The sequence below is a fragment of the Penicillium malachiteum genome (assembly GCF_028827825.1).
Source record: "Penicillium malachiteum strain IBT 17515 chromosome Unknown utg000003l:1.0-4950554.0:1.0-4952489.0, whole genome shotgun sequence".
Taxonomy (NCBI): Eukaryota; Fungi; Ascomycota; class Eurotiomycetes; order Eurotiales; family Aspergillaceae; genus Penicillium; species Penicillium malachiteum.
In genome coordinates, this window is record NW_026643096.1 from 3145439 (window position 1) to 3164525 (window position 19087).

A 19087-nucleotide genomic window follows, 5' to 3' on the forward strand; every position below is an offset into this window, starting at 1 on the left:
TATATACCTGCATAGATGAGGGCATTGGTGTTTCTTGTTTATTTCAATGGCAAGCATGGATATGACATCATGGGTCATGTTCCTGTTGAGCTCAGGCTATCGCTCGACCTCGATCTTGAGTCTCAGACAGCTCCTTAACCAGACAAGAGTTGCTATCGCTGCTAGCTATTCACCACCTCTCTCCCATCTTGCCAGCTTTTGCTCTTGCTCTTGTAGCTGCGCGGGCGTCTGGCGTGCCAAATTAAGCTGATCCATTGAGGCGCCGGCTTCTCGTAATACCGAGACGATCTCGTCGAGAGCATGGATCTTCTCTGCAAGGGTTGGGTAATCAAGGGTTCCATCTGCCTTCTCTTTCCTTATGAGCCTGCCTGTCATCACTTCATGGAGAGGTGTGTTGCCTTTTTTGTTGACGGCATTTACGTCAGCACCCCGATGGACTAGTAAACGAGACGCCCCGACTTGCCGCAGATTTCTTGCCATCCAGTGAAGGGCCGTCCATCCATTCTCTATTTATATCAACGAACGAAATAAACATCTCAAGCAGATCAGGACTGATTGGGTCGTCGTACGACGGGCTAGTAGCTAGCTTGTGTAGCGCGGTTTGACCTTTCTTGTCATAGGCCGTCCTGTCGGCCCCATTAGCGAGGAGAAGCTCGACTAATGGCATAGTAGAACTTTTACAAACGACATTGCGCGTCTCATGGTAAGATAATACCTTTAAGAGAGCAGTTGCACCTGATTGATCTTGTGAGTTGACAATTTTAATGTTTGGGTTAAGGCGGAGGAGAACTTTCATGAGGGCCAGACTTCCAGCACCCCTGACATACCCATTTGCGAGGAAGTTCAAAGCTGCTCCCTGTGAGGTCTGCACATTGATAGCGTCTGGGAAGAAATCAAGTAATGAAAATTGACAATTTTGACACCTGTCGAGATGGTTTGCTCGTCCGACGGTTTATTGAACGTGTGATCGAGATTAAGCAAAGCCCAGTGAACGGGAAGTCGACCTCTACTGTCAGGTGCCGTTGCAGCCTGCGCAAGCTCATCAGAACCATATTTTTCAAGCAAAGCTTGAACGAAAGCTAGGTTCCAGGATCCGCTAGCTATGTGTAGCGCGGTCACATTGTCAATAGAGCCTGTGGCTATCTCATGCCATGTCTCTTTTCCATGAAGATCAGGTCTATCGGCAATGAGTCGACATGTTAGGTTGTAGCTCCCCAGAGCTGCCGCTACACCTAGCACTGTAGGTCGTTGAGTTGGTGAAAGGTGTTCATTGGTAGCTCGGACTGAAGCGCCTCTGTCTAGCAGACTGCATACAAAATCTTCAATAGTTTCTTGGCTAACAGCTGAAACGTGTCTCTGAATGGGGGCCTCTTCGATGAACTTGAGCGCGTCTAACACGGCTGTAAGAGGTGCATCGGCGTACCCTCGCTCATTGAACATTTAGCCCAACGGCGGGCCGCAATTCATCAGATATTCAGCCGTCTTAAGCTGAACGTTCGCACAAGCTAGATTCAGAAGTCGAATGTTTCGACGCTCAAGTCGAGATCTGAGCGGCTCTTTTTGGCGGGGGTCGGATTGATAAATCTCTGGGAGGACGCGAAGGGTATCGGTGCTGCCATTCACGGTAGCCATGAAAAAATAGTCGTCCTCACGCTCTGGAGGCTCACAGAATAATGGCGGGCCACAGTCTTGAACATAACAATGCAAGTTTACTATGTCATTTGCCATGACTATTGACGCAAGAAGGCCTTCTTGATCATCCTCGTACAGACGAATCCCATCGGGAGAGGAAGCCATTGATGGACAGGTCATAGAAGTCCCACATTCCGGATGTGGCTCAAGAAACCTCTCGTATGGCATTTCTAAAAATTTAACACTTTGATCACGTCGATCAAGTTGAAGATGAGCTGGGGAGTGGCTGAATGACAGAGAAGTACGAGCAGGGTAATTGAAAAGAGTGGGGGATCGGCTAGTGCCCTAGAGAGGGCTAAATAGAGCGGCGAGCCACCCACGCCCGAATCGTGGGCGCTAGGTGACCACTAACTTAGACATGCTGTTGTATGTTTTTGCATTTTTTATTTCTGCTCTTTTGACTCTTTTTGCTTGAAGAGTTTGGCGCCTATGTATCCGAGGAACCTTCCAAGTTAGCATAGGGACCAAACCATGGATATCTCAGGCCGAGCATATAGACCGCCAAACTCACCGCCCTTTTACTTCTGTCAAAATACAATTATATAACACTAAGCCGAATTAGGTCTAGCTTCATTCAACTATAATTAAGGTTCTTCTATACATTTCGCGATTCAATCTTCTTCATAATAATATAAAAAAAATTACAATGAGCAAAAATCCTGACAAAGCCCCATTCTGAATTGGAATCCTAAGATCATGACCTAACCTTAGAAAGATTACAGATACCATAACCGCCTATGTAGGCATAGTCGTGGCGCTAATACGACTCATTTCTATATTGACCTGTTCCAAGTCTAGGTAGTGTATCAATCATAATATTGATGTTTTGGTTTCTCTAAAGCTGCGGTGTAAATTTGGTTTTAAATACGCACTGGAGCTGGTGCCTGTTGACCGCTCTGCCTAGGTTGACTTCTGTGTGTATCATTTACTACTCCTCAACGAAACCCATCAATCGGCGGGCCGTCAAACATTTCCATCCAAAAACGCGACTCTTTCTTTTCAGAAAACCATCACCACACTAAAAAAACGCAATACTTTCTTTTTGGAGAAGTGTCACTGCACTGAGCTGAGAAAACGCGACTCTTTATTTTCAACTATCACCACATTGAAAAAAAACGCGACTCTTTTCAGAACCTTCACCACTGAAAAAACGAAACATTTTCTTTTTGGAGAACTGTCACTACACTGAGCTGAGAAAACGCGACTCTTTTCAGAACCTCCACCACTGAAAAAACGCGACTCTTCCTTTTCAGAGAACTATCACGGTGCTCAAAAAACACAACTCTTCCCTTTCAGGCAACTATCACGGCGCTCAAAAAACGCAACTCTTTCTTTTGAGAGAACTGTCACTACGCTGAATAAACGCGACTCTTTGTTTTGAAACAACCGTCACCGCACCGAATAAACCGCCTCTAACCAGCAAAATGGACGACTGGCACCTTGAGACCCCGGAAACCTTTTCTTACCCCGATGAAGACGATGAAGATGATACCTCTTTCTCTGATGAAGAAGATACCTCTTCCTCTGATGACGAAGAAATTCCTTTCAATGCTGAAGAAGAAATTTCTATCAATGATGAAGAAGAAATTCCTCTGTCTGATGAAGAAGTAATCCCTCTCTCTGATGAAGAAGATCCCGCTCCCAGGTGTGCCGAATTTCCATATGTAGTTGGCAACTCGATTCCACTGCAAGTCAAGACGCCCCAGCATGAGACTATGGTGGAGGCCAAAATAATCCGTCTCTTTGAACCATTCACTTTCTCCTGTGCAATGGTAGTTCGAATTGACTGTCCTGCTTTAGCTATGGATGGTAATGAGGACATGGTGCTAAAGGTCTTTGATCGGCGTTTTTCATGGTCTTCTAGAGAGATCAGCGATGTGAAGCCCTGGTCTTTGGAGCTTGAGAAAGATTTTATTCAGTTTGCCAGTGGTGAGATTGGGTCCAAGTTTGTCCGTGCGCTTCCCGAAGGCACTGAAGAGCCACCACGAAGCGAATGGAATACATCCCAGGATGAGGCATTTCTCGAATACACTACTACTGGAATCTTCCACTCTGAGACCAAGTCATACAAACTGATGAAGGACATGCAAGGAACGGATATTCCACGCCTCCTCGCGAAGGTCGTCTTACCCGCTGGTGATCTAGCTCTACCTGAGCCACTTGAACAAGGCCATCCAGGAGTTCTTCTGCAGTACATTCCAGGATTTCTCATGTCGGAACTCCCTTACAATGCTCCCAGAAAGCTCTGGCAACTCATCTGCAATGATGCTGCTCGGATCATCGATCGCATGGAAGATATGGGAGTACTCAACATGGATATCCACGCAAGAAGCTTTATCGTGAAACTTGACGTTGAAGAGGCCACAGGGTTCAAGGTAACCTTGATTGACTTCGGCGTGTGCAGATTCCGCGATGAATATGACAACGAGCAAAAATGGAAAGTAGCAAAGGCAGAACATGTGGAGGAGCAACTGCAGGAGGAAGGGGACGTCGGACATGACATGCAATTTTCGCTCCGAGGTGCAATTGAATGGCCTAGACCCCCTGAATACCCAAAATTAACCATCGATTATGACCATCTTGGGCCAATTCCGGGGAAATTGTTCGACGATCAGTAGCTCTCCTGAGGTCTTGAACAATCATCGAATGAGCATGTACTTGCTGGTTCGTTTTGCTCTACACAGCCATTCTTCTCGAATTTGACAGACTATTCATTAGCGACATTGCAACAAAAAACAAAAAAAAAATGAAATAACCAAATTTTCTAAGAAACGTCTAATGGATCCTGCAAATATTCAGGCATGGTAGCTTGGAGCTTGAACTCAAGTTATATGGCTGGAATTGCCTCTCGTAGCATGTTTGTCGAAGTGACGCTGTTGCACCTTGAATAGGTATGATCTCTGCAACCGCCGGCGTGACCCAAACACCAAAGTTTCCAGACATTCGACAAATACCAGTAGATATGGTCAGAGAAAATACTATCAATAAGTTGTAGATCTATATACTGCCCAGGTGGAAAACTATATCCAATCATTCTACGTCGTGATGATGCTGCAGGATCTCGGCTTGGAGATCTTGATCGGATTCTTGAAGATGCGCTGCAATAGCGCAAGTTATAGTGGCTGGCCCTGGCTCTGCCCAGGTGAGCCTTATAGACATCTTGATCAACATTCAAAATATTGACTCTTGTATCGGAAACATACTAGCTATCACTCCGAAGTAGCTGACAGGCTCTTGTCAGTGACTCTCCAAACATCGGGAAAGTGGGAGATGCATGAAACCAACAAGATCTTATTCGAGTCGATTTGTGTTATTTCAACAGGGTTTCGTGAAGCGTGACAAATATCCATTTTCAAAATTGGTAGAAATTAGGGGCATTTGATTCGATATCATTCATTGATGATGTGCACTGCAGCAAAATCGTAAGTTATTCTCGGATCTGGTCAAACCGGCTCAGTTGAGACTTCAAGTTCGCTTCCTTGATTAGCGCGTTGCGCGCTTCAACGTCTTCGCCGGGCTCGATTATTGGCCTTGAGCATGATTTGTGCCAGGATGGTTTCGCTTAATTTTTGGTACTCAAACTTCCTTTTTCTAGATTCGATTGGCGGCTTGACCACGTATTCATCACACAATGGTATGAGTGTACTGTGGAGATACCCCGTCACTGCTGCTACCTGCTCCAGGGTAGTAGCAAACATCTTGAGGTTAGGTGCCGCAGGCACCATGGGGCTTGAATCAGGTGTGGCGTGCTTATCCATCACCTTCTCTTGGACCTAATATTTGGCATCTTGGCTTTTTTCCGACATTTGGTCATAAACTGGTGACTCTGGTCCTTTATTATCATGATATACTAAGTGCTGCCCTATACATGGCATTAGCTGGAAGGTTTCAAGTTGCTTGGATTTAAATACTCACAATCCGGGTCCTCTTTTAAAATTGAGTCAAGGGACTGGATGATTAAGAGGAAGGAAGTATGAAAGGCAGCGGTGTGGGCATAATGTGACGTTGCGGTAACGGAAGCCCAAAGTCCTGAATCATGTAACATTGAAGACGACTTGATTATTTCCAGGATACCATCAGCCATTTGATGTCCATCTCCTACGCCATTTTCCTGTTCTCTAATTCTTATTGATCTTGCAAAGTTTGCTTCCGCTAGCCGCTCAACCAATGGAGCTGGCGCCAATATAAATCTTTTTCTCTTATGAGTGTAGCTCTGAATACAGCTTTCTTTGGCACACTTCAACTTACCGATCTCGAATGCGCATGGCATGTGAATTTGCAGCTTCAGATAAGCGAAATCTGTTTTCGATTCTATAAAGCTCAGCCTTCATCATTTCTCGCATAATGTCAGAGCGTCTTTGAATAAGAGGAGCAAGGTTCATCAAGCAATTCACATAGCTGTGAAGCCGACCAAATCGGCTATTGTTGCGAATGATGATTGAAAGTGAGCCCTCATAGTTGCCGCTGTCTGAGCTGTCATAATCAGAAAATGACTCGCATCCTTCCTCAGCGATGATTACCATGGTCACCTTTTCTAATTCAGCCTCAAGATCCAGTGCGAGATGTTGTGTTGATATCCCTGTAGCCTTGCCATGATCTTTACCTCCGTCATAATTTGAGAGGTATTGAACCAATAGGTTTCCAGGGCGCCTGAGGTTCTTAATGATGGGTCTTTTCAGACGTGTTGAATTCTCCAAAATGGTATCGAGTTGTCCGTGTTGGAAGTTCTCTTGCCATAGTATCAGCTTCAAGGTGCAGCAGCGTCAGTTCGAGAATATGCTATGTGAGGCATTTGCAGCCATATAACTTGGGTTTCAAGCTATAATACCTGAATACTCGCGGGATATTGTCTGTGAGATTTCTCTGTTATTTTTTTATTTTATTTTTCTTTCCTAGGTTGTCAAGATCCATAGTACCAAAATGGGATAATGCGGGGTAAGCTCGATAAGCTATCGCGATTCACGAACCACTCACGCGCGTCAACTCCTCTCATCTACCCTCTTCACCCATAAAGTCGCGTCGCGTTTCACAATGGAACCGAATTTAGCCTTCCAATCACCCCTTGAAGGGATTCAACTCGAAGAAACCCAAATTCTCGATCCCTCCTCCCGTCCCGACCGATACAACGTCCCTCTTGATATCTCTCAGTTTACCGAGATTGTCAAACTCAGGGGACCCGAAAACTACGACGAATGGCACCAATCAATCTGCACCGCATTGCAAGACCATGGAGTCTGGGACCTGGTGACAGACACTGAGTAACCGCTCCTTGCACTGGATCCCCCACTCTCCCAAACCTACAAAGACTGGCAGCGACTCGACAAAAGTCTGAGCGGTCTACTAGGCATGACAGTGGAGAGGACTCTTCTCGCCAGTGTTCCCAAGAATCTCAGTATCGATGCCATGTACGAATTCCTGCGAACAAACTACAAACCCAAGCCAGGCCCACAATTTTCCCGACTACTCCAAACACTCTCTCGTCTCCGACTGAGCACTTGCTTATCAATTCACGAATATGGCAACAAATTCATTACCGTGCAAAGCGAGATGGAAGCGGTCCGTCCCAGTGCCATTTCTCAAAGTGTGGTGAACACGTTATTCCTTGAAGGTCTTGGTCGAGATTGGGAAAGTTTCAAAGATCGCATGACAGATGAGGAGTACGCGACTACCGAAGGTCGAAACCTAGGACTCACGGACCTGATTGTGATGGCTGAGGTGCATGAGGTTGTTCTTGCGGAGACGACGAATATCGCGACTCAACCAATTAAGAACCGCCGTGGTCGGCCATTTTGTGGCTACTGCAATATGCTTGGGCATCACCAAGAAGGTTGTTGGCGTATGGAAGGCAGATCTGAAGAGGAAATTACCATCATTCGACGCACTTTGCATAAGTCTCGGAGTAAGCGGGCTCGGGCGGCTGGAGGATCTCTTGACAACCGGATCACAACATCTTCGAAGACTCGACGCACTGCAAATCGGATTACCAAACGTTGATTTCATTGTTATCTCCGACCTCGGGATCAAGATGCTATTTCTAATTGGCCGCTCGATATATTACAGCACGACGGCATTGATTCCTGGCATTCTCTAGGTATACATTAGACATTTTACGCATATTTTCATTTTTCATGGGAGGTCTCAAGTCTTTGGCGTCAAAAAAGGGCTATGGGTTTTATCAAGGGCAATCATATCATTCAGAGCATTGCATTTATAATTCATGATTTTCCTCATTTTCTTTCCACCCGTGGACGGCGGGCATTCTCTACACACTCAGGGCTGCGGTGCCTAATCAGCACTTGAGTACTACCATAGGTACAGCAAAGTGATGACCAAGCTCACAATTTCCCGAGGTCTCCGACTATTCGACTGGTCAAACCTATCGTCACAGGCGGTGGGACCCACCAGATGGGTAGGATCAATCGGATATTGTTCCTCTACTCGTAGCGAGGGGACGGCATCTGCCTTACTGGGCCAATACTTTCCTTCTTTTATCTGCTGGTTTCAAAGTTTGGGGATATACGAGCAGTCCTGGATGTCCCTATTTCCCATGCTATCAGGGTGCAGTCATGTCAGGATCTGGCTCAAATGTTATAGACCTGACTCATCATATTCATCTCTACCCATTGTTGGACAAATAAGAAACGACTTACATGCAGGCTCCCGTTAATCTCCGACTACACATGTGCAGAGGAATCCTTGTCATCCATGTGGCCTTCGTACTCAAGTGCTACTAGTCTAGGGTAGCCCTACTCCGAGTCCTTCGTGGTCCTTCTATTGCAGCGCCCAGATGTAATACGAGTGCGGCTGACATGGCAAACTTTAAAAAACTTTGAATTTGACAATATGCAAAGAAGCCTGGAGACTATTTGGGGTATTTTCAGATTTCCGTTAACTTGAAGATTGAAGTTAACTACTACTTATAACGAACTATCGATAGCAAAAAGTTGATACTATTTAAACAAACTTGAACTGATTTTTAAACATTATCGAGTCATCTGAAAAATCAAACCCATCCATTCCGAGCATCAAAAACATTAGACGCATAAAAGATCAATCATGAAAGATCAGAGACAAATTTATATTAGACAAGGATGGCCTGCATAAAAGTTCCCAGAACAAGGCAGAGAGCTGTGACATATAACTCGATTTTGGAGCCATGTTTTTCTGCTGTACTGAGCTAGAACTACTACTAGCAGTAGTCTCTTGGCTCACAGACGAAGAAGTCATTGTAGTACTAGTAGCAAAGTTTCCGACAGCGGCGGCTGAGGTAGTATCAGGGCTGACCACATTGGCAGAGGTAGTATCATAGTTGATCGCATTGGCAGGGGACGTGGTATAAGGATTTCCCACATAGACAACTGAACTGGTGGAATAGCTTCCAATGTCTGCGGATGTCGTTTCTTCAGAGATGTAGTCCGTGTAGGTTGATGTACCTCCACCACCCACGCAAGTTTCTCCTTCTGGACAACAGCCGTCGGTGACACATGCGTATCCGGAGTTGCAGTAGGTGCCGCTTCCATCGGAACAGCAAACAGCACCGACTGGCATGCAGTCTGCATAGCAGTCTTCGTACCCTTCTGACGAGCACGCGTCCCGTTTCAGCAAGCGGAGTTCCGTGGCAAGAGTTGAGGAGGTGAGGAGAAAAGCGGGTAGAATGAACTTGAAATGCATCTTGGTTTTTTATCAGAAAGAGGACTATAACAGGACAAATGGTAGTATTGTAGCAAGAATGAGGATTCTTCTGTCCAAAGTTCAATGGAAGTCTCAAGGCTTTAAATAGCATTCGAGCAAGAGTATTCATCTATGAGAAACTCCGAGTCCTTGGCCCCTTCAGATATTATCTCCAACCGGTTCAAACATACAATGTTCGTATATGCATCTAACTTGAGAATAGCCTCAGTGCGGAGTATTCAAATGTTAGAGATCGACATTAAAATACGAAAAGTGAACTCTATTGATGCCGTCTTCGCGTACAGAATTCCTAATTCATACTAGCAATCAGCTCGCTTCGCCCAAGTGGCGTATAACAATGACTACGATAAGTTAACCAGCCATCAAACAGATGGACATGTCGTTCTAGTTTGAACCTCACACACTCCAGATCCTTATTTCATATAACTCCGTAACTCCGTAGCCTCATTGACATGTTTGGCTGTGCCCCATTCTACGAGCCGCTCAGACCCCACTCGTCTTGTTTGAACCTGAGTCTAGCTCGAGCTAATCCAATTTTCGGTTGGGTTAGTAGCTGAATCTCGGCAGGATCCGACCTATGGTCTAAGATAGGTACCAGGAAGTGCTAGGACCTCCAGGACCCCTTACATGAGTGGTGCTTCCCACTTAGCTGAATAACCGGCGTGTAGGAGAGGGCGCCTGGGTCATTTTAGGGCCACTACCTAGTTGTCTGTGTCCAACTACATGACAGCTAGCCTTCTCCTCCAGATGTCCCTTTAGGATCACTGTAGGTACTCACATACATGAAGAGTAATTAATATGAGCAATGAGATATTACCAGTATTTTGTTGTATTTTTTGTTGTATTTTTGTTGAATTTCTGAGTACTGTGCTTCTCGTGCACCATGTCCCGCTCATAATACACAGTCTCCGAGAATTGAATTGAATTAGACGCCGCACCGATTCCGATAAATGACAAAAGCAAGAATTTGAAAGGTCATGATCCTCTGCCACCGCTAGATATTGTTTTATGTGTACAAGAAAAAAGAAGAAAGAGATGCCCATAGCTCCGGTCCATAGATTCAGTACATCTCAGGTTTCCTAGCCAGAACTAGCCGCCATACTTGAAATGAGAACAAAATAGAACCCAGTTGAGAAAATGGGACTGAAGAACTCAGAACTAGATGTCAATATCGATGTCCAGATCCAGAGCAGCAATGTTCTCATCATCAGTGTTACGGTAGCTGATCATGAAACTACCCTTCTTCTTCGGAGAGAGACCTGAAATAGGAGTTGAATCCTTGGTGCCATCGGTAGCAGGCTTGGCGTCCTTGCTATCTGTAGGGGTAGCATCACCCGAGCCAGTGCCATCAGCGGCTTTCGTGTTAACATCGTGGTGGGTCTTAGCAACTGTGCGGACACGCATGAAAGGATCAGCCACCGCCTCGCCACGGGCGACAGCAGCAGCGGCCTTTCGGGCAGCCTTGCGTTCCTCGATTTGAGCGCGGCGCACATTCTCGATGTTGAGTTTCTGGTTGCGGACATTGATTAGATGAACACGCTCGGCCTCGCTGAGCGCTTTGTCGGCAGCCGGCTTATCCATCGTGGTGCCCCAAGAAAGGTTAGGGTTGGTTAATTCGTGCAATTCCTTCTGAATCTTCTCGACTTCTTCATCGTTGCCATTGGCCTTGGCAGCCTGCAGCTCTTTCTCTAGGTCAACACGGCGGCGAACATTTCTCTTCTGATCCAGGGCACCTTGGCGGCGAAGCTTCTCAGAAAGCTCTTGAGGTGTGAAACGGTGATTGATCAGGCGGTTGATATCGGTAACCTTAACAGCCAGTTGGGTTTGGGTGGGCATCTTGCAATCCTCAACAGCCATGGTCTTTCGGTAACGGCCATACTCGCTCTGTTTGAATTGTTAGAAAGATGATCGTGGATACCAAGTAGTCAAATAATTCTCATACATCTGTGAAATGATCGTTGGAGCAAGCAACGAATGGGAAGTCTCGTACGGCCTTTCCATGAGCCAGCTTAGCGTACTGATCGGTAACGAACGGACGACCATTCGGTGCATCCATAGCATAGGGCTTTCCTTGATTGAAACCTGATCCCAAATGTTAGATTCTTCATGTCCTGCGAAAGAAAGTGCATTGGAGACAAACCTGTAATCAAGCAAAGACGGTACTCGTTCTGACCGGTCTCCATATTCGGCCCAATGTTGACACGGGCATAGCAGCCAGTAATGGAATCCTCGAAATTAGGGTAGAAGCAGACCTGGGCGAAGTTCATGCGGCCTACGCGAACACGATTGAAGTCTCGAAGCTCAGCAGGTGGGTCATCCTTGGGGATAGAAGGCGATCGGCCCACGCGGTCATCCAGTTCCAGGTCGCTTTCAGCTTCAGCATCCTCATCCGATTCTCCAGAGCCGGGCGTGCGGGATCGGCGGCGAGAGGCGGTTGGATCTCGGCGACGGAGTTCATCGCGCTTGCCCTTCTGCTCACGCTGGCGCTTGTAGGCATCGATGGCGGCAGACGTCTCTCCCACCTTACGGCCACCTAGAGTAGTCTTTTGGCGGGAACTCTTGCGCTGGTTTTCATCAAGGCCAGCAGAGCCAGCCTTACGTTTGGCCTGCTTTGCGGCAGCGCGCTTCTCCTCACGCTCGCGCGAAGCTAGCAGTCGGCGCAGAGCAAGATCCTGGTTGTGGCGATCGACTTGTTGCGCGCGCTCAGACAGGAGCTCTTCTCGTTGGATCTCAGGCATCGCCATGATTTCTTGCTTCTCCTTTGCTGAGTAGTACAACTTATCGTAGGGAAAGATAGGACGATCCTCTTCGTCAGAGGCAGCACCTTCAGAATCGGATTCGGACATGGGGGCAGATTGGAGTGAGTCGTGGGACTCTGCATCGGAGCTGTATGGCGGGTTTTGTGTCAGTGAATGATTGCACAGTGAATTGCGAAGTGAATTGTTGCCTCACATTTCCCCATCTTCCTCATCATCACCGTCCCTCACAGTCTTGCGGGGACGGCGGACGGGTTTAGCGGTACCTTTGCGACCCATTTCAGAACGGTGTGGTGAATGGGAAGAAGGTGAATGTGTCGGAGAGTCAGCTTTCTCTTCTGGGGCAGGGGAGTGCTCCTCCTCAGAGTCACCGGCAAGTGCCAGAAGCTCATCATCCAAATCGTCCGTCATTTTGACTATAGCTGCCTGATTTGGTCCCTCTTTAAAATTCCACAATTTCCACAGCCAATATTATTATATATTTAGGGTTCCAAAGCTACCCTCTAGGCGTTGAGGATGGATCTTCTCTGGCTAATTCACTCCTAACCAGGGAGGCTCAGAAAGATCCAAGGGCCCAAGGGAACGGACTGGTACCAAAGTCACCAAAGACCTGTATACCAAATATTGAGAAGCCCTGTACAAAACAAACTGTACAGATCAGGCTAAAGAGGTGGAAGCGAGAATAATGAGGGTTTTTGGTAAAATAAGTAACCGTCGCAAAGTTGGCCTTTCGCCTTTCATGACGTTCCCGATGCCAAGACTTTGAAGCGCGCGCCTGCGCCAAGACTTGCTTCGGCATCTTCGAATCCCGGAGATCATAGAACGCTACTTTGATCCCTCGAATTCCTACATATCTATACCTTCAAATCAAAATGGAGTGTCTTCCTGCGCTCCGGAGGTCAGCTTTGGCCCAATGCCGACGGTCCCATCGAGCCTCGTCGCCGATTTTCCTCGATTTTCTCGCTCCAACAACATTATACGCTCAGCGCCGATATGCATCTACAACCGGACCAACACGGAGTTCCAAGCCTCGATACGTCCTGAGTCCGAAGCAGCGCGATTACCTCGATAGCGCACTACGAGTTAATCAAGCTGGTGAGCTCGCCGCCACCCTCATCTACACGGCGCAAACTCCACACATTGTCAGATCCCATCCTCATCTTCGGCCCTTGATGAAACACATGTACGACCAGGAGGCAGGACACCTTAAGACTTTCAATCACCTCGTTGCCAAGCACCAAATCCGACCCACTGCCATGTACCCCGTATGGGAGGTAGCAGCTACCTTCTTGGGTTGGTCCACAGCTGCCCTGGGCCGTGAAGCGGCTATGGCGTGCACTGAAGCGGTGGAGACGGAGATTGGTTCGCATTACAATGATCAGGTCCGGGAGATTCTGTCATGGGAGGCGGATGCGGAGCGTCGAGGAGAGGAGTTGGATGATGAGTTGAAGGAGATGTTGGCTACATTCCGGCGAATTCGCGATGAGGAGTTGGAGCACTTGGACCATGCGGTAGCCCATGATGCTAAGGAAGCGAAGCCATATGACCCGCTTGTGGACATGATTCGTTTAGGGTGTCGAACTGCTATCAAGATCAGTGAGAAGGTTTGAGCGATGGTGTTGAGCAAATCCTGATGTCGTTGTATAAATAGTATTGTCTTCTATCCATAACGTGTAACATAAAAATGATCATCTACCCGTCATATCTCTAGACAGCTCCTGAGATCACTTCCAATTTTTTTCATTTCAGTTTCTTCAAAATTGGTATATTGTGACAGAGCCTCATCCTCTAGTCTATGGTAACTTGCCGTCCGTTTATAGCCATGAAGTGTCTATTTCACTCCTCTGAACCAGCGACATGGTCCAGGAAGCCTTGTGAAAAGCGCACAACCTGCTCATATACCTCCTCAAACCCATTGGCACCGCCATAGTATGGATCCTGCACGACCTCGCCGCCTCCAACGCGCTCATGGACCTTGCCTCCCGCTCCAAAGTCTCCAAACATACGGACTTCCGCAATCTGAGCATGCGCACCCTGTTCACCGATTGCCACCTCGATTGCCGCCCGAGTTTTCTTCGCGCTGGACTTGGCGTTGGATTTGCGCTGCACTGACGCCACCACGGACTCCCGAACGTCCAACAGATCCCGTAGATTAGACTTATCCATTGCTAACAAGTAATCGAACTGTAAGAAGTCTTCTTTGGTCACCTTGCGGGCGGCGTGGGAGTAGTTCTTGATCCCGTGTCGGCGAAGTGTGGACATGGTGCGGGAGTCGGGCGGCTCCATGCTGTGATATGCGCCTGTACCGGCGGAGTCGATCTCACCAATTGCAGGGTTGGACTTGGCAAGATTTCGGAAGACTCCTTCAGCCATGGGCGACCGGCCTAATGAGGGTTAGTTAGTTGAAAGGCGTCCATAGGAGCAGCCATAGTGCAAGGCGCAGGGCGTGGCGGGGTGATGAGGGGCAGTGCCAGAGGTACTAGTGGAGGGTAGGCACATACAAATGTTTCCCAGGCAGACAAATAAAACATTCACTTGGCGGGGTTCTGAACTTGAAGATGCCATGATTGAGTTGAGGGAATATATGAGGAAGTATATGGATGTGACTCGGACTCGAGATGTGCAGATTCCAAGTTCAAGTTGAAGTTGAAGTTGCAAGAGATCTATCAATGACGACTCGGATATATATGGGGATCTGCTCCCGCTACATTCAACTTCTAACAACTTGAACTTGAACTTCTAGCTTACTATTCATACACATGTTATGGAAATTGAAACTTGAATTCGTCTGATGTATTCGTCCCAATTAAAAAAAAGATCGGATGTACTCTATATCAAGTGATATCTATTAATACACTGAATGATATCTATGGTTCTGCCTATCTATAAAAAGAACATGCTCGTCATATCCCATCACGTGACGAAGTACCTGACTGCGCCACGTGATTATGTCATCTGTTTAGCCACAGATGACATAAGACGAATGTCTCCCGTTGGCCCAGTGACCACGCAACAGTGGAGTCAACCTCATCTGCCCTTCTTCTTGGTGTCCATGGATCATCCGTTTCAGACTTGGAAACTGATTTTTATTTGACTTGTGGATATTTCTAATGAGGTTTCACTTCTAAAGGCATTTCCATACTTTCAATACTTGCATAACTGCAAATTCTCCGACTCTCGCCTGCAGAGATATCACCCAGGACACATTGGATCCACAAAGCGGGTCAGGCGCATACACCCCGATTCGTCTGCCCCGTCATTGGCGATCGTCAGAGAGAACTCGTAAACACCAAACAAGAGGGGGCAGATCCCCTCCTGCTATTCTAATTTCATCTTGGACTTTGCATCGTGCGACATTGTTCTCCCTGGGACCTGTCCCTAGCTTCTTTGCCTATTCGTCATCCCATTAAACAAGCGGACTACTTTGAAACGGCCGCCGAGACCCTGATTTGTTTGTCGGACTAGTGGTTGCTCATCCACGAAACTGATCCTTTCTCATTGAACTCTCCTGGCGCAATCTCCAGTCAACCATTCCTCGACCGAGGTCAAAGGCCGAGCTCAATTTACCTGAACTCAAATTATTAACTCGAGAGCTCGCGCCATGTCCTACAACCGACTCGGTTAGTATCCTCTCTCCCTGATCCTATTTCTTTTTGGTCTCCATTCTCCCGCTGTGAATGTATCTATATCCCTTCCCGCTGTACTTTTTTTTACCTGCGACAAAGACTGCATGGTTGCGGAGTACGACGTGGGAAATAAAAACATTCGCAACTCAATTTCAGTGTTCAAAAGCACCCATGGATAGAAAACAAGCTAATCTGAGGACTCCAGATCCCTTTGGGGATGAGCATCATGCATTGAATCCGCCTAATCCAAATGCCTACAGCCGCACTCCATCACCTGGTCGACCCCTGGATACATATCAACTTCAGGACAATCCATATGCGCCGACAGGCCATTTGCCGATGCCGTCAAGCGATCGCCTTGCCGATCAACCAACTGTGAGTATTGCGGCGGGCGCAAGATTTGAAAGCTGTCATAGTCGGACGAATACTAATGGCGCACTTTTTTCTTCTTCTCTCATTTAGTACTCTGTTGAAAATATCCCACATTCCTATGGCCACCAGGAGGCCTACGAAGACCACGCCCCGCAACCGTATGGCTACAACGAGTACTCCGTCGACCCTGAAGCTCACCATGACGCCTACTATACCCAACCCTATGAGCCTTCACATACACCCCATGATGACTACGACCTAGGCCAGTATCCCGAAGCTGGTCACACTCCCTTTGAAGACAATGCGCCAATGTTGGAACATGGCGACAACCCATTTGGGCCGGACGCTGCTGCTTATAAAGAAGAGTACGCGGATGAGCCTAGGCCGACCCCCAGTCCCGCTCCTATTCGTCGCTGGAAGACTGTAAAGGAAGTGCAACTGTTCAACGGTAACTTGGTTCTTGATTGTCCCATCGCCCCAAGATTGTTGAGCCAGGTCCCACACGCAGACCCTCCAGGTCGTGATGAGTTTACCCATATGCGATACTCGGCCGCAACTTGCGACCCTGCCGATTTCTTCGATGAGCGATTCACTCTTCGTCAGAAGCTGTTCGCGAAGCCGCGTCATACAGAGCTCTTCATCGTTGTGACCATGTACAATGAGGATGACTTTTTGTTCGCGCGTACCATGTCCGGTGTTTTCAAGAACATTGATCACATGTGCTCGCGAACTAGCAGTAAGACCTGGGGCAAGGATTCATGGAAAAAGATCGTGGTTTGTGTGATCAGCGACGGTCGTGCCAAGATCAACCCACGTACTCGCGGTGTGTTGGCTGGTTTGGGTGTGTATCAAGATGGAATCGCCAAGCAACAGGTCAATGGAAAGGATGTGACTGCCCATATCTACGAATACACCACCCAGATTGGGTTGGAGGTAAAGGGCACTCAGGTTAGCCTGAAGCCACGTTCAGGTCCTCCTGTGCAGATGATTTTCTGTTTGAAGGAAAAGAATCAGAAGAAAATTAACTCTCATCGTTGGTTTTTCCAGGCGTTTGGTCGCGTGTTAGACCCTAACATTTGTGTTCTTCTGGATGCCGGTACCAAGCCCGGTAAAGACTCAATCTACCATCTATGGAAGGCATTTGATGTGGAGCCTAGGTGTGGTGGTGCTTGTGGTGAGATCAAGGTCATGTTGTCTCACGGCAAGAAATTGCTGAACCCACTGGTGGCTGGTCAGAACTTCGAGTACAAGTTGAGTAACATTCTCGACAAGCCTCTGGAGTCTGCGTTCGGATTTATTACTGTGTTGCCTGGTGCTTTCTCTGCATACCGATTTGTTGCCCTACAAAACGACAAGAACGGACAGGGTCCCCTTGAGCGATACTTTGCTGGTGAGAAGATGCACGGTGCCAATGCCGGTATCTTCACTGCCAACATGTACCTCGCTGAGGATCGAATTCTGTGTTTCGAGATTGTCTCGAAGCGCAAGTGTCGCTGGCTCTTACAGTATGTCAAGTCTTCGACCGGTGAGACTGATGTGCCCGACCAAATGGCCGAGTTCATTCTACAGCGTCGTCGTTGGCTGAACGGTAGCTTCTTCGCTGCTGTTTATGCCATCGCACATTTCTATCAAATCGGTCGCAGTGACCACAGCTTCCTCCGCAAATTCGCCTTGTTCATTGAGTTCATTTACCAGACAATCGCTATGATCTTTGCCTGGTTCGGAATCGGTAACTTCTTTTTGGTCTTCCACATTTTGACAGCGTACTTGGGTGATTCCGATCTACTCGGTACTGCTGGCAAAGTTTTGGGAATTGTTTTCGAATGGCTCTACCTCGCGACACTGGTCACTTGTTTCGTTCTGGCTCTTGGTAATCGGCCTGGTGGTTCCAACAAGTTTTACATGACAATGGTCTACTTCTGGATTTGTATCATGATATACTTGTCATTTGCGGCCATTTACGTCACAGTCAAATCGATCGAAGAAGAAGTAGCAGAGAAAACTTTCTCCGTCAGCCAATTGTTTACGAACAAGACCTTCTTCTCCATCATTGTGTCTCTTGGTACAACTTATGTCATGTGGTTTGTGGCGTCGTTCATCTTCTTGGACCCATGGCACATGTTCACATCGGTATGTTCATCGCTATCTTTCACTTATGCGATTTGCTTTTCTTTTTACTGACTCTCTATCTAGTTCATTCAATACATTCTCTTGACCCCGACCTACATCAACGTTCTCAACATCTACGCCTTCTGTAACACCCACGATATTACCTGGGGTACAAAGGGAGACGACAAGGCCGAAAAGCTGCCATCCGCCACTCTGAAGCCTGGTGGCAAGGTCGACGTGAACATTCCTCAAGATGATGGTGACCTGAACGCGCAGTACGAAGCCGAGTTACAGAAGTTCGCACAAAAGCCACCCAAGGAGGTCCCGGCGGTCACGGAAGAAGAACGCCAGGCAGACTACTACAAGGGTTTCCGTAGTGCCGTCGTGTTGGCCTGGGTGTTCTGTAACTTTGCGCTGGGCGCTGTTGTGCTGAGCGCGGCGGGTCTCGAGACATTCGACAGCACCACCACCAGTGACGGAACCACCACGGACGAAACACAAAATGAGCGGTCTATGATTTACATGGAGGTTGTTCTATGGAGTGTGGCAGGTCTTTCGACGTTTAAATTCATGGGTGCCATGTGGTACCTGGTTGTTCGAGCCGTGAGTTGACCCGTTCTTATCTTCTTTTCTATAATCAAACTTACTAACGTCTTATTCAGTTCCGAGGCGTTTGATCTCATGACTTAAAATTCTGTTTGATCTCCAGCCTTATCCGATTGTCTTTTCAATATATCCCACAACGTTATTGAACTTGATCGACCGACCTTGAAGTTGAAACTCATACCACGGCAGGTCCGGTCTGGTATAGGATGCATGTCAGAGTCATGTACTATGTGT

General features: G+C 47.4%; 10 protein-coding genes across 10 annotated transcripts; 5 read left to right on the forward strand and 5 right to left on the reverse strand.

Annotated features, from left to right (window-relative positions):
- Positions 1 to 165: 165 nt before the first annotated feature.
- On the reverse strand, positions 166 to 1797 carry N7483_007515 (uncharacterized protein; the record flags this gene model as incomplete). The annotated part of the gene is made up of 4 exons (XM_057090952.1): positions 166 to 364; positions 429 to 865; positions 922 to 1400; positions 1503 to 1797. 4 exons carry the CDS (start codon positions 1795 to 1797, stop codon positions 166 to 168), a joined length of 1410 nt encoding a protein of 469 aa, XP_056945693.1.
- A 1319-nt stretch (positions 1798 to 3116) lies between these two features.
- Positions 3117 to 4310, forward strand: N7483_007516 (uncharacterized protein; the record flags this gene model as incomplete). The annotated part of the gene is made up of 1 exon (XM_057090953.1): positions 3117 to 4310. The coding sequence occupies one exon, from the start codon at positions 3117 to 3119 to the stop codon at positions 4308 to 4310; it is 1194 nt and encodes a 397-aa protein (XP_056945694.1).
- Positions 4311 to 5936: 1626 nt separating this feature from the next.
- N7483_007517 (uncharacterized protein) lies at positions 5937 to 6215 on the reverse strand (the record flags this gene model as incomplete). Its single annotated transcript, XM_057090954.1, has 1 exon — positions 5937 to 6215. One exon carries the CDS (start codon positions 6213 to 6215, stop codon positions 5937 to 5939), a length of 279 nt encoding a protein of 92 aa, XP_056945695.1.
- A 508-nt stretch (positions 6216 to 6723) lies between these two features.
- N7483_007518 (uncharacterized protein) lies at positions 6724 to 6954 on the forward strand (the record flags this gene model as incomplete). Its single annotated transcript, XM_057090955.1, has 1 exon — positions 6724 to 6954. The coding sequence occupies one exon, from the start codon at positions 6724 to 6726 to the stop codon at positions 6952 to 6954; it is 231 nt and encodes a 76-aa protein (XP_056945696.1).
- An 84-nt stretch (positions 6955 to 7038) lies between these two features.
- On the forward strand, positions 7039 to 7686 carry N7483_007519 (uncharacterized protein; the record flags this gene model as incomplete). Its single annotated transcript, XM_057090956.1, has 1 exon — positions 7039 to 7686. One exon carries the CDS (start codon positions 7039 to 7041, stop codon positions 7684 to 7686), a length of 648 nt encoding a protein of 215 aa, XP_056945697.1.
- Positions 7687 to 8773: 1087 nt separating this feature from the next.
- Positions 8774 to 9363, reverse strand: N7483_007520 (uncharacterized protein; the record flags this gene model as incomplete). The annotated part of the gene is made up of 2 exons (XM_057090957.1): positions 8774 to 8820; positions 8880 to 9363. The coding sequence occupies 2 exons, from the start codon at positions 9361 to 9363 to the stop codon at positions 8774 to 8776; spliced, it is 531 nt and encodes a 176-aa protein (XP_056945698.1).
- A 1179-nt stretch (positions 9364 to 10542) lies between these two features.
- Positions 10543 to 12551, reverse strand: N7483_007521 (RNA polymerase-associated protein; the record flags this gene model as incomplete). Its single annotated transcript, XM_057090958.1, has 4 exons — positions 10543 to 11268; positions 11327 to 11466; positions 11525 to 12270; positions 12337 to 12551. 4 exons carry the CDS (start codon positions 12549 to 12551, stop codon positions 10543 to 10545), a joined length of 1827 nt encoding a protein of 608 aa, XP_056945699.1.
- Positions 12552 to 13012: 461 nt separating this feature from the next.
- Positions 13013 to 13750, forward strand: N7483_007522 (demethoxyubiquinone hydroxylase family protein; the record flags this gene model as incomplete). Its single annotated transcript, XM_057090959.1, has 1 exon — positions 13013 to 13750. The coding sequence occupies one exon, from the start codon at positions 13013 to 13015 to the stop codon at positions 13748 to 13750; it is 738 nt and encodes a 245-aa protein (XP_056945700.1).
- Positions 13751 to 13976: 226 nt separating this feature from the next.
- Positions 13977 to 14705, reverse strand: ltpA (tyrosine protein phosphatase LTP1; the record flags this gene model as incomplete). The annotated part of the gene is made up of 2 exons (XM_057090960.1): positions 13977 to 14524; positions 14642 to 14705. 2 exons carry the CDS (start codon positions 14703 to 14705, stop codon positions 13977 to 13979), a joined length of 612 nt encoding a protein of 203 aa, XP_056945701.1.
- A 1036-nt stretch (positions 14706 to 15741) lies between these two features.
- Positions 15742 to 18924, forward strand: chsA (chitin synthase I; the record flags this gene model as incomplete). Its single annotated transcript, XM_057090961.1, has 5 exons — positions 15742 to 15760; positions 15972 to 16141; positions 16229 to 18268; positions 18332 to 18850; positions 18910 to 18924. The coding sequence occupies 5 exons, from the start codon at positions 15742 to 15744 to the stop codon at positions 18922 to 18924; spliced, it is 2763 nt and encodes a 920-aa protein (XP_056945702.1).
- Positions 18925 to 19087: the final 163 nt, after the last annotated feature.